We start from the raw sequence: 14449 nt of genomic DNA, 5'->3' as shown, positions 1-14449 counted from the left end.
GAAAGGGTCAGTTATTTTGTTTTTGGGCTGTTAGTGGGTTGGACTTTGAGTTGGGTTTCAATTGGGCTCAAGATGATTCTTTAAATTTGCTAAGCTTGGGGTTGGACTGGGCTTGACTAATGATATAGGTGCAGTTTAGATAGCACGTCTACGTTCACGTTTTCAACTTTGCGCGTTTTCAGATTTGTTTTTTTTTTCAGAGCTGGTTTTGTTGACTTTTCAACTGTGAATAGTTTACTTGTGCACTGTTCACGGATCCACAAACTCCACTTTTTATCAACTTTTTCATTAAAAATGGGTCTCACAGTACTATTCACATATTTAAAAATTATTTTGCTACAGTGTTTTCAGTTTTCAGTTTCAGCAAAATAAGTTCTATCCAAACAGACCCATAGATCCGGTGAAGATTGGTTTGGTAAAGATTTGATGGGGTTGTTACTTTTTTTTTTTTTTTTTAAATACATTGATGGGGTTGATATTTGATTACTAATTTATTTGGAAAAAAGAGTTTAGCTTTTAAATATGTTTTGAGCTATCATGCTCCAATCTACTACGTGGTAATTGAAAAGATTATTCACCTATAATTTTAATTATATGACTTTTTTAATGAATCATGTGATTTGTTTAAATAATGCATATAGACAGTTTTATAAACTGTCACGTAGTGGGTTGGAGGAGATACCTCCAAATTGATTTGGAGCTAATTTTTATAAAAATTGATGAACAATATTGGTGAAAATTTAAATAAATTTAAATCAAATACCAAAATGATTGATATAGACGAAGACAAACATTGTTGAACCAAATTCGTTGGTTCTTCAAAAACACAACCAAAGACTTAGCTCAGCATTTCCCAACAAGCCGTCAACACCACCTTGGGGCATCTTTTGGCCACAAAATTGCTCCTCCCATTACGTTCACACTCCCCTGATTGATCAAGAACACTTCCACTAGAAGAGTTTTTAAATATGTTTTATGTTACGTTTTAGTCTTAAAAAGAGTTCTTCAACCTAAAAATAGTGAGGTAAGTAACATCTACATAATAGAGCCAACTTTGAATGAGTAAAGTAACAAATTTTAAAATAGTGAAAAGCCAAAGTAAAATTTGGGCCTAATGTTGTGTGGTTAATCGTAATTTCCCCCCCCCCCAAAAAAAAAAAAAGAAGATAAAAAGAAGAAAGAATTATTACAGCGATACTAAAAGGGATTTTGAAATCGACACCTTGTTGACATGACAACATAACATCGCCGGTACAATTACTAGCAGAACAACGATTTCCTTTACTTTTCAAATTAACCAAAAAAAAAAAAAAAGGGAGAGAAGAGGTTCACGGACGAAGGTGGAAGCAGAGCAAAATGGCACCACACGATCTCCGCCGTCCGTTCAAGCGAGCAGCGATCTCCGATCAACAGAGGCGCAGGGAACTCTCCCTACAGCGTCAAGCACAGCACCGCCGCGACGCCCAACACCAAGCTCGCTGCTTAGCCTCTTTCCTCAACCCCCACTCCGAACCCGAACCCGAACCCGAAACCACACCCGAACTCGAACCCGAACCCGAACCCTCAGACTCACCGAAAGAGCTCGACATTCGCCACGCCTCGAAACTGAAAGGCGCCGAAGCTCGTAAATGGTTCGCCCGACAACTCATGCTTCCCGAGTGGATGATCGACGTCCCTGATCAACTCCCCCAAGACTGGTCTCTCTCTCTCTCTCTCTCTCTCTCACACACAGTTTTCGATGCACACATAAATGTCCACATTTAAATTCAAGTTTTGTTTTGTTTTGTTTTTGATATGTAGGTATGTGTTTGCGAGGCCAGCAGGGAAGCGATGCTTTGTGGTGTCGAGCAATGGAACGACAGTGAGTAGGTTGAGAAATGGTTCGATGCTGCACCATTTTCCTTCTGCGTTGCCTAGTGGAGCTAGGACTAAAGATTCCTCAGGCTCTGCTCAGTCTTATTCTATACTCGACTGCATTTTTCATGAGGTATATATACATAATGATTAGCAAAGTCTTTTACTTAGTAATTGTTCAATTATGAATTGCAATGCACTTTTTCCTCTTACATATACTTCATTTGGGGTGCTGTACCCGTGTCTACATTCGACACGCGTGTCCCAGCTGTGTGTAAAAAATACGTAGGACACGGATGAGAACAAGAGGCGTCAAATACCCTTTTACAAAACAAAGAAATCATTCATGCTCTGAATGGTAATAGTGCATTTGAAAATTAAATATTTACTTTTAACTTGATACATATATTTAACATTATGTGAAAAATAAATGCTTAATTATATATAGAAAATATAAATAAAAATATTTTTAATGGGCATGTCCTGCCGTATTTGTGTCCTATTTTTTCAAAAATTTCCGTGTCTCATTGTGATACCTGTACCCATGTCCATGCCTTTTAGCTCGTTAATGAGTGCCTTAAGGCCACATGTTAAGGAATATTAAACGATCTTAATAAATTAACAATTGTATCAAAAACTTAAGTTGATAATATATTCATTCTTTATTGTAACACTCTCTCTCATGTGTGGGTCCAAACTAAACGTGGAATACAGTTTCTAAATGGGGAGGTAGAGTAGAGATAGGATTCAACTTTAGGACCATTTGCTCTAATACCATGATAATATCACGTCTCCCAAATGCTTAAGTTGATTGAGAAAGGGTGAATTTAATCCTCTAACAAGTATTCTAATAGATCTTTAAAAAGGACAATTCATTAGTTTGCATGCATAATTCATTAATCAGGTGTTAAACTTGTTAGCAAAAGCTTTCTCAAAATAAATCTGCCGTAGCATTTGTGGTTTGATTTTGTGATAATTGGGTTTTGTGACTTTGCAGTCGGATCAGACTTACTATGTGATAGACATGGTGTGCTGGCGGGAGTACTCACTCTATGACTGCACGGCTGAGTTTAGGTTCTTTTGGTTGAGCTCCAAGCTTGCGGAGACTGGTGCATGTGACCCACCTTCGCAGTATCATAGATACAGATTTAGTCCAGTTCCGGTGTACAATTGTGACCAGGCTGGTCTATCTGCAGCTTATACTGGTGCAGTCCCTTACGTGAAGGATGGTTTGTTGTTTTATAACAAGTATGACCTTTTTTTCTATAGCATGGACAATGTTAAATGCTTTGAATGTTTATTGTTAGATTGGCTGAGTTATTCTTATGAATGTGATTATAGGTTAATTTCAATTAAAAAAAAGGAAAAAATAAATAAAATCATAGGATGATAGTGCCTGTATGAACTGTTTACTATTGTGAAATTGGGTTGGGCTTGCTAAATTAGTGAGTTACTTGCTTGACTAGGATTAGGAAGTTCTAGTGCATTGCTCGGATATGTATGCTATTTTGTGGTGCCATTAGGGTTTTATTACATGTGGGGTTTGTTGACTTGGGCTGGGATTGATAATTTAGATGATTTTTTTTCTCTGGTTTATTGTGGATGCATGCACATTGTTGAACCATGCCCCTCTTTGTGTTCTTCATGGGTACATGATCATTTTTCTTCATTTTCTGCTTTCTTGTTTGATCATTTGACTTGGGCACAAACGTGTGCAAGGGAGCACATTTTTATCATCATGAATGTCCAATCACTTATAGCATGTGTCTCATTGTTGTTGCTCATTTCAATTTTGAACAATTTTTAAATCCATAGTTGCCATATCATTGTACCTACTATGTGTTGTATTTGTTCGGTTATGAATAATAGAATTCCTTTGGGGGCCCGATGGCACTTCTAATCTCCATAAGTATGGGGTGGTGGGTAAGGCCGTGGGTTCATATCTTGTTGGGTATGTTAGTTAATTACCAAGGAAAAAAAATTCCTTTTTTATTTTTTAATTCCTTATTCCATTTGCATTTTTTCTTTCTTAGGCATGCCCATTATCAGACTGGAAATACACCACTAGCATTAGTTTGGAAGGATGAGAATTGTAGTCAATATGTCATTGACACAGATAGCAAAGGACAGGTTCCAAGCCAACAACAGGTATCTTGTCACTGAGTTCTGTCCTATTGCGTTGCAGTCTCTAAAACTTAAGAAGTTTGGACATGGACTATTGTGTTGTGTTATGCAAAGCATCAGATGTTTAAAATGTGTGCTGAACAGATATTTTCATGACAACTTTTGGGGTTCTCTGTGTTACTCTGCATTCACTTTGTTTATGGCAATAATTTTTTCCTTTTAGTATTAAAATCTTCATATTGCTTTTCTCTGTTGTTTTCTATTCCATGTTTCGTGTTATATAAGGGCATGGTTTTTCCACAAAACAAAACAGGATATGCCACATGGCCTCGTTGTATGTCTGGCTCCTTGTGGTGTGAACCTGGGTTTGAAACCCCTGCAGCTCAAATTACCTATCGCTTCATGCAAAAAAAAAAAAAAAAAGTCAACCAAACAGGAGATGATAGATATTAAAGTCAATACTATTCTCATATGTATATAATGTTGAACTAATGTTGTTTTGATATCATATTGTTTGTCAGAGTAGAGATATGTGTACTTTGAAATTCAAAATCCTTGATGTCCTTCTCACAGCATTCCATTATTAGATGCTTGGATACATAAAAATGTCATATGGTGAACATTAATTAAGAGTTGGTCACATTGAAATTTGAACAGCTAAATTCATGGTGTGGATCAAAGGTATTGTTTGGATGGGCAGCCTAGGGGAGTTTGAAATTTTAGCCACATGTTAATCTCAATCATTTAGTTTATACCTTCTTCTGCCCTGCTATGGTGCTAGAATGGGCATTATTGATACCATCCTTTTGCTGGTGATATATATATATATATATATATATATATATATAAAGTTGACTTGAGGTTAGTTCTTTTATCATTCATCTTTAAGTTAATGCTTTGTGATAAAAGATTAATTTGTACCAGCAGTGAACTCTGATAAACAGTTCTCGAAATTGGAATATGCATCATGCTAGGTGATGATCATCAATGTTCTTTTGAAAGTTTGATCTTGTGGACTAGGTTGAAGAAAATGCCTTATAGAAATGTAGACTTCAAGGTCAAATAGATCTTTACATGTCCTCATAAAGCCTGTTGATATGTAAAATGTCTCTAGAGATGTTTACTTATATATATATATATATATATATATATAAATAAAATGTCTCTAGAGACGTATTGTAGTTATTTGTAAAAAAGATGGTTATGTATTGTAAGAGGCTGATTATTTATTTATTCTTTGGATCAGGTAGTTTTGGAGCTACAAGATAATGGGAACTTGTCTACATCAGATGATCCTCCTGTAGTATTTGGCTGCTTGGATCGGGCCATTATAGAACAGGTTTGTTTATTGTAGACTTCAAAATAATGATTAACCATGTTGTATAATGTGATGAGTGTTGTTGCAACTGATTCAAATGATTGCTGGTATGGACTAAAAGCTACTGAGAGCATCCTATAAATAGACTAGAAATTTATGCATATTTACATGAGTGAATTGCTTTATTTTGTTATGTGGCTTTTTCCTTTTGGTGGGTTTAACAAGCCGATTCCTTACTATGTAGTATATACATATTAAATTTCTCCCATATTCCAGACAGAGTCGTGTTCAGGGAATCTTCTGCGATTTGCTGTTGGTGATGGAGGATTGAATTTTGTGGATGGGAAGCTTGAGAAGGCAGATTTGCATTATCTTGGCAAGCCCAATCGAGCACGTGCTTTTGCAGATAGTTACTCCAAGGTTAGTAGAATTTATACATTTATCTATGTTCTTAACTGGTTGAAGTAGATACATGCAAAGAGAATGCCATATAATTTGTATAAGCAGTACCTTTTAACCCTTAAGGGAGTTGGGATAGTTTCATGACTGACCCGTGGAAGGTAGGTTAAGGGTACCTGCATCACTATTGTCCTGTTAAGCTTACCTACGCCCTTGTTGTGTCATAAAATTGGGTTTCAATTAAAAGAAAAGAACAGAAGATTATTTCCTTATTGTATACTGATTAAAAGACGAGAGGGAATTTATTTGCTTGCCCTTCTGTGTGATTTGAAGTTGGCACTCATTCCTCCTGTTGGGGTTGTGAATACCACTATATTTGCAAAGTTAGTGTCTATGTTTTTTTAAAGTTAGTTTCCTGTGCTCTGTCTCCTTGCCTTCACATTTTTGACAATCTGACCATATTCACATGAAGCGGTTTCTTAAAATGGCTTTCTCTTTTAATCTTTTTGGTGTTTACACTTGCAGGTTATGTTCCAGTATATGGCTCGGCATTCTCCTCTAAGAATTGATGATCTGCTAGCATCTATTAGCTCATTAAGTGATCAAGAAAACAAACCTGATGATGTGGAGATGGTTGGTTGATGGTGATTGTCAAAGATAGTGATAGGAGTTTCATTCCTTGGCCTTTGCCTGTTAAATAGCAAGCTATATGTTATGTATGGGATCATTTAGGCACTTCATTCTCCCACAGGCCTCTCCATTTATTGTCGTTCAATACAGAAGCTGGCTCCTATGCATCAGATGTTTGTTGTGGCAGTCATAGCTAGAGAATTTTGGTTGGATCTAGCGGGCTGGTTATATGCTTGTATGTCTTTGTGAGCCACTTACTGCAGAATCATAAGTGTGTATGGAAATGTGAAGAATTTTGCCAGATTAAAGGAGCTGTATTTTGGCAGTGCACAAACACTTATGGACAGAGGGGAATAGTAGAGGTTTATTTCCCATTGTATAATTCATAGGTCAAATGGGTGTGTAATGAACCAAAAATGAAAAAGAAAGGAGAAAAAATTGTCCTTTTTGTTAAAGGAGCTTGGATACAACGATTGCTTTTTAATTAGAATCAACATCCTCTTCCTGGTCTTTTTTTTATTTTTTTTTTTATAATAAATTTATTTTTTGGTATCATATTCTAATTAATAAAAGGTGATTTGACAACAATATTAGTTTTGGAAGGGAACACAATCAATGGGACAAGGAGGTATCACTGATGATTTTTCTTTCACTTTTTTCTTCTTTTGAACTTTGGTCTAGTATCAGTTCCAGCCATTGCTTTGGGTTATATGTCTTAGCACAGCAGCCGGTATTGAGTCTCTAATAACAACCAAAAAAAAAAGAAGTCATAATTTCTATTGCTTTAACAATTCTTATTGACAATGTTACATCAATGGAAGGATTGACACTTTTGGCATAGGTTTCCTAAAAAATAATAAAAAAAAATAAGATTTTTTTTTATTTGGTTACAAAAAAGAGAGAAGAATTCAAGGTACGATTCAAGAGGCCAAAGTGGTTGGTTCACAACTATCATGAACACAGGCCAGGACATCTTTGTATTCCCTTGAGATGGTGAAGGAATCGTGCACCTTCCCATCACGACTTTTCTTGTACTCAAAGAGGAGAGAAGAGCGATTAAATGCTGTTAGTTTGACAAAGCCCCAGTCATAGTCTCTGTAAATACTCCAATTAGGTATTGCTGTGGTGAATTCTGATAAGTGGCTACCTCCCCCTCCAACGACAACATGGATCGTTCCCTTCACGGTGCCTGAGTAATGTGATTTGTCTGAATTAACGCATTGATTCTGCATCGCCAGCATTGATGAAAAATAATTAGAAAAATGGCATGGAAGTGATCTCAAACTCGGTATTGCTTAATGGTAAAGTATGATTGGCTTAACATATTTAACAGTGCAGTTGGGAATTGCTTAAAGTGTAAATTTGGAAAGGAGTAAAGTATCCTCAAAAAGACCAGCTATAGCTCGTACTATAAGAACTTCTCTAATGCAGCTAAGACATTAATAGTTCAAGATGGAATGCAGCCTTGAATGATGGTATGGCACGAGTTGCATATATTGCTAAATAACTCAAAGTAAAATTTCTGAATTGCATATATGTGTGCCTGACAAAAAAATCTACACATACATGGATGAAGCCACGGAATGTAATCATGTTTGCATGGAATTCATAGAACCTCTCTGTATATATTTTACTAGCCATACCTGGTAAATGGGGCATGTTCTTTCATAGTTATGGACATGGCCATAAAATGCAATGTCTACCCTGTACTTCTGCCATAGCTTTTGCAAGCTTTCCCTTCCCATTGGCTCTTCAAATGATCCTTCCTGGGCATACCAACTATTTGAGGAATATCCCAGAACACGATGAGCAGCAAAGATTAACCACGGTTGTTTCCTTCTATCTGCAGATGCAAGGCAATGCTCAATGAACTTGTACTGTTCCGTTCCCTCCCTCCAGTCATGCTCACTGTCAGCTATACAGAAGTGAAACATTCCATAATCTGTTGAATACCTGCACATTTAATTAAAATTTTGATATCTCAAATTAAAATTATCTGCTCTATAGAGAACAAAGGATGGTGGATAAAATGAACCAAACTGATGTGTGGGACAAGGTATGACAGGAATTCAACTCCCCTCCTTATTAGTCTAACCAAACACACCTACCATTCTCGTAGGAACTGGCTATATAAAAATAGACAATAACAATGCTTTGCAAATTTAAATGTCTCAGGAGAATTTGTGTGTGCTGGCACATCTCAATTCTCACACATATCAATATGCCATAAAGGAAGATATGGCTTTGCTCCAAAACATGTGAACCTTAACTTGAGGAAACCAACCGTTGTTAGCTGCTAAAGGTGCGTTATAAATATATATATATATATATATATATAAATATAGCACCAGGTAATATTGTCACCGAGTCACCAAAAGCTTAGTGGATAAGCGCAATGGCAAGGTAATTAGGTGGAGTGACCTTCTGACGAACTATCTGTACTTAATCTACCTTCTTTTGTGTACTAGTTCCGAAGGATTCTCTACATGTATTCTTGAGAAGGGAGGTTATCCATGTATGTGTGTGGGTGCCTTCCTACATTGTTGAGCCTCATCCTAATATTTCAACATTCTTAGAAATGCATAAGATAACTTGAAAAATTCATATTCAATTTACCAGAACTTGGCTCTGTTCTCAGCAGGAAAGTAGAACATGGTCTCAGCAAGCACACCGCATTCCCCACCTGAATCCATATTTTCATAGAAGGATCCGCTATTTGGCCAATCACGTTCATGATTACCACTGCGAGATCAAATACAAGATATGTTAACCAATATCATCAAGTAATTAAAAAAAAAAAATCTAATTTTAGGTGACAATATATGGACACAAATAATGAACATTTTTTACAAACCTTGCAACCATATATGGGACAGTTGATGCAATGGGCTCCACCTGTGATGTGAATTGGTCCCATTGTGAGATGTATCCATTTGCATAAGAAAGATCTCCTATATGAAAAACTATGTCAATGTTTTTCAAGTCCTTGATGAGTTGGTCGGTAGTATTCAATGCACCTGGTTGATAATCACTGTACTCATTTGAACCATCACGCTCAGCCTGAAAGATACAAGAACAGATGAACTTAACTTTTTGCCATCTGTAATGTGCAAGAAACTCAATTTAGCTAACAACACAGACACACATAACTGCAAGTGAAGGGCTTGCGTTTGAGTCTTAAACTCCAAACAAGGGTTCTTAAGCACCCTCCCTAATGTGAGTTCCTATCTAGTTTAAAAATCAGCAAATGACATCTTTCAGAAACATCTTTTCCACCCATTTTGCAAATTGTCAATATATCAGCTGGTGTCCATCTATTTTATATTTATTTTTATAAAAATTTCTGATCTATTGATTCTATTTGAAAAATGTACAATGAATGTAGAGCTAGCAAGGTTGGCAGATTGATTCAAGGTGTAAGCTTAATCTAGTCCTATATCTTTGTATAAGAATATTTAAAAGCACATTTAATCATTCTGTATTAGCTGTTGTCTAAATGGGACTCAAGAGGTTTTTCTATATATTTTGGAAGCACAGAATGAATAAATGTATATGGATTCATGGAAATCTGTAGCAAATATCATGGCTTTTAATCAACTTGGTCCCCTGGTCCTAGTAATCAAAGCTAGAACACTAAAGAGTCAGGAAGCAGAACATATGTTTGCATTTTATTGAACCTTCCTTAAGTAAATCCCAAAAGTAAACGACTTTCAAAATCAACTAAAAGAATGATAATGCACAGAAGGAGAAGAAGCATGTGATTTAATTTCAATTCTAAAACCCAGATGATAAGACAATCCTCCAACTACGTCAATTCAGGGCATATAATGATATTTGTTGCCTATGGCCTCAAGAATTTATTATATGGGATAAATAATGAAATATAGTGTCTCAAGGCAATGAGGAAAAATCTAATCAAATCAATAAACCAAAGATAGTTATATGCACTAGGAAATTACTACGGTTGAAAGTATAAGCTCATATCTCATCACTTTGGCCTATATTTCTTGTGAGAAGAAAAGATCTTAGTAGATGTTTACATTAACAGACGTCTTGACATTGTAGTTGTAAATTTTTGATGCAATGGATTTCTCCTTACAAAAGGTGACCATTTTGATCAGTGTATTTTTCCTTGGTTAAAATTTAAAACTTCATTCCATCAATACTCAATGATACCTTCCCCATGTCGCCAAATACTATTACACGTTGTAGGGAGTCCTGTCCAGGATATGGGGATGATTTGAAAGAATAGGATTTGCTCCAGACATATGAACCATTAGATAAGACATGGCCAATCCTGTAAGTGTACCTGAAATACCATCATAACAATCATTAGCAGATACTATCATCACTTAAGGATACTTCAATTTCAAGGAAATGAATTATGTACATACACTGAGTTAGGCCACAAATTTATTAAGAAACTTGTGTGTATGAAACCAGGATCACGCCAGCCTACTGTCCGTGCAGGTGAACCTATAGAATAACATTGAATTTTGGTTATGCAACACTGCATACCCACTTAATTGAACTATCATAGTGCAATGAAGTCTGTTTCAACAGTTTGTCCTTAAGAAGGATAAGAACTCATGCACAACCTATATTTCAAGTGGTTGAAAATAAAAACAAATTCAATTGGGAAGAAGAAATAAGCAATTCTGACAATATATAATTTCATGAATTGGTAGGATTTTGAAGCATAAACATTCTGCTATATTCTAATAAGGAATAGAAATGGGTGCAATGAAGTAATATTTATTGAGAAGACTCTATTGGCTATTCTTTCAAGGCAAAAGGAGAAATAAGAGGACTTGGTTTGTCCTGAAATATTATAAGTTCTTCAAGAAACATGGTTCATTAGCAATTCAGGAACAAGGAAGTATACTTTAAATACAGAAGAATCTTGAAATATTAAGGACTAAGAGTATAATTTTTCAGAATCTGTCAAATCCTTCACTGAATTTCATTCTCAAATGCCACTAAAAACTGATGATTGAGTTGCGATAGTTCAGTAATTTAGATGTTAAGTAATTAAACAAGGACTTTTGTCATAAATAGAAGCTTTCTCTGAAAATAATGAACTAAATGGATAAAGCATTGTATGATCGAAATGCAATTTCTTTTGTCATAAATAGAAGCTCTCTCTGAAAATAATGAACTAAATGGATAAAGCATTGCATGATCGAAATGCAATTTGTAGTAAAACTAGGCAGTGTTGTGCAATCATGCATAGATGAAATGAATCATACCACACATGCTGTTCTGATCAATTGTCAATGTTCCAGCTGGGGATTGAGTTTGAGTTTCTCCTTTGCCCCATTCAACAAATGGAACAGCTTCATCAATGCTATAGCCACTTGTCCAGGTTACTGTCATCTGCATATCTTAAAAAAATGAGTACAAATTTCTGCTAGTACATGTCCCAACAAGCCCAAACTATACTAAAAACGGAATACCAAAAAAAATAAAGGAACAAAAAATAACAATTTTGTTTTTGGTAAACATATTGTGCAGGAATTGGGACCCAGTATTCAACATTCAACAGAAGAATTTACAGGATCCTTTAATATGAATAAACTTACTTCATTCCAAGACTTCCCTTGAGCAAGGCGTGGATATAAAGGTGCTTTAGGATTGGCAAATGATATAAAATTTGATTCTGCCACCAGTTTAGGCTGTAATTTCAATAACATAATTACTCATTAGTCCACATGAATGAAAATTCGTTAATCTGGAAAGTAAGAGGCAGTAAGTAGCATTGAAAAAGTATGCAACTTCACAAAGATTTAAGGTGAGAAAGATAGAAGACAAACAATAACATTCTGACGATAAGACAAAAAAATTTATGAAGCACAAGAACATCAAAATTGTTACACACATTTGACAAACCGCCTGAAAACAATGCAAATGAGAAATCAGCTCGCTGATTGATCAATTGGAACTTCAAAGAAGCTTTGCCAGTTTTTGTGTATGTTCTGGAGGAATTTGCATACTTGTACTGTAACAAAGATACCAAATATCACATAGGTTAGATAAATAAAAATCAAACTTTTTAACATTCTCCATCAATCCCAATTCTACAATCCCCATGGTACACACCTTTATTGGGCTTGAACATAAATATGGAGTCTGGTCTTCATCATTCACTGGTGAACAGGTTGATGCGCTGCCATTCCAAAACAAAACTCCTTTAATTTATGCATTACAACAATAACAACCAAGTCTTAGTTCCAACATTTGGGGTTGGCTATGGCTCGTCAATAGACTAGTGATCACAAGTATTCTTTTTCTGCTATTTAATTCTATCCAAAGTCATATTTTCAATTATGCATTAACAAACCCCCCCCCCCCCCCCCCCCCAAAAAAAAAAAAAAAAAAAAAAAACAGTTTTTGGCATTATTCCTTTGGACACAACTTCGGTCCTACTACCATAATCTACATCTTGGTGAAAATCTTGAAAAAAATTCACTTCTTGAAAAGCCCAGTTAATAAGTTCTATTCTATTCAATCTTGAGTACAGAAGAGAATTAACTAGAGTGCTAGACTGTTCATACTGATATATAGAGAGATGCACATTACTTGAAGTTTGCTGGAGAAAAAACTGCAACCCAATCATCCTCAGATGGATCTGGGTTTACAATATTCACAGTCACCCATTCAGTATCCTCACCCTGTAATCATACATAGAAAAACACACATCATACCTCTATATTTGAACATTGAAATAAAAGCTTGAACATGACCAATCTAAGTTCTATGAGATTCACATGATGAATGCTACATAATGTTAACAATTTAAATCCAAAATTTTATGGCTACCTCATCAATGGTTATGGATGAATTGTCTTGTTTCAAAACACTACATAATGTTAAGGTTCCAAATTCAAATTCTTAAATGTTAGGGGGCAAAACAAAATGACCCAAAAGTCTAAGGGTACAATTTTCAATTTAGTCAAAAAATTTATACCCTATCAAATCAAGTCTATGGACCATCAATATATCACAATATAAATCATATAACAGGGAAACTAGCAATCACTTTTTCATATGATTGGTATAATCATTGTGCCACTTAAATTGGACAATCTGGTTGAGATTCATTATGCCTATTAATGAGCTATGGAAATCAACATCTTCAATTGAAAAATTGGGGGTAACGTTATCTACCGATCACCTCTTCTAAATCGAGCAAACGTGAGAGTTTTGTACATTAAATACAACATTTATGCCTATTAATGAGCTAAAGCAAATTACTTAAATTCCAAACCCCACATCACTTTCAATCTAATAAACTCATCTCGTTCTTATATCAAGCATATCATGATAACATTTGGTCCGACTCTTTGCTACAAAATGATTTGGCAAGTGCAAGAAGAGCTAGCTTTTTTGGAGTTTATTTTAATGACCCGCACTAAAAAAAACATTTCCCATATTTTTATAAAGCACTTTTAGCAAATAAGCAATTTGTAAACCGAATACAAATGCACGTGATTAACATATATTATCATATGATTATCTTCTATAATCTTTAATTTGCTGTAGGACTACGAAATGAAATTTGTAAGTACCTGTAACCCAAGAACAACTGGGCTAGCTCTAATGGTCACAGATTCACGGAGACCAAGAGTGACCTTGTGCATTGCTATTTTGGACAGTGGCTGCTCGTCAGTCGACCCAACAACGCAAAAAGCTGAGCTAGTTCTCAACCCCAAAAGAAAAAGAACCACAACCCTGAAGAACTTTAGGTAACTAGACCTCTCTTCCATGTCTGTAATTGAAGCCTAAAAATATGATTCTGACCACAGGACCTTAATATATATAACTTGTACATATAATCTAGATGATCATATGCTATTCTAGATTCCTAGAATTATTCCTGTGTCTTAATTATCTTTCCGTGTTTGACTTTTTTTTTTTCTTTTTCTACTCCAAAATTTCATTTGGTGTTAAGAAGCAGAGAAAGGTAGGTTGAAGTTTAAGAAAGCAAGAAAGGTTTTTTGGAGTTTAAAGGAAAAACCTTACAAATTGCAAGTGTTACGTAACTTTACGTGGGAATAATGTTTCCTGTTTCCCAGTATTGGTTTTCTTACCCGACAAAGATTTCCTATTTTCTTTGTTATATAT

At 35.4% G+C, this 14449-nt stretch overlaps 2 protein-coding genes across 2 annotated transcripts; one reads left to right on the top strand and one right to left on the bottom strand.

Annotated features, from left to right (window-relative positions):
• The first annotated feature begins 1231 nt into the window (after positions 1-1231).
• On the top strand, positions 1232-6827 carry LOC115963710 (snurportin-1). The gene is made up of 7 exons (XM_031082835.1): positions 1232-1697; positions 1801-1987; positions 2852-3102; positions 3888-4002; positions 5225-5317; positions 5573-5716; positions 6221-6827. Exons 1-7 carry the CDS (start codon positions 1357-1359, stop codon positions 6335-6337), a joined length of 1248 nt encoding a protein of 415 aa, XP_030938695.1. The 5' UTR covers positions 1232-1356; the 3' UTR covers positions 6338-6827.
• Positions 6828-7074: 247 nt separating this feature from the next.
• On the bottom strand, positions 7075-14449 carry LOC115963707 (probable inactive purple acid phosphatase 27). The gene is made up of 12 exons (XM_031082824.1): positions 13894-14449; positions 12905-12996; positions 12425-12491; positions 12204-12323; positions 11908-12000; positions 11575-11701; positions 10720-10801; positions 10502-10634; positions 9180-9385; positions 8942-9067; positions 7969-8278; positions 7075-7551 (listed from the first exon to the last, which is right to left on the bottom strand). Exons 1-12 carry the CDS (start codon positions 14089-14091, stop codon positions 7246-7248), a joined length of 1860 nt encoding a protein of 619 aa, XP_030938684.1. The 5' UTR covers positions 14092-14449; the 3' UTR covers positions 7075-7245.

Source organism: Quercus lobata, chromosome 10, assembly GCF_001633185.2.
Source record: "Quercus lobata isolate SW786 chromosome 10, ValleyOak3.0 Primary Assembly, whole genome shotgun sequence".
In the NCBI taxonomy this organism is placed as follows: domain Eukaryota; kingdom Viridiplantae; phylum Streptophyta; class Magnoliopsida; order Fagales; family Fagaceae; genus Quercus; species Quercus lobata.
Note: the sequence above shows the minus strand (reverse complement) of the source record. Positions and strands in the feature narration are given on the sequence as shown.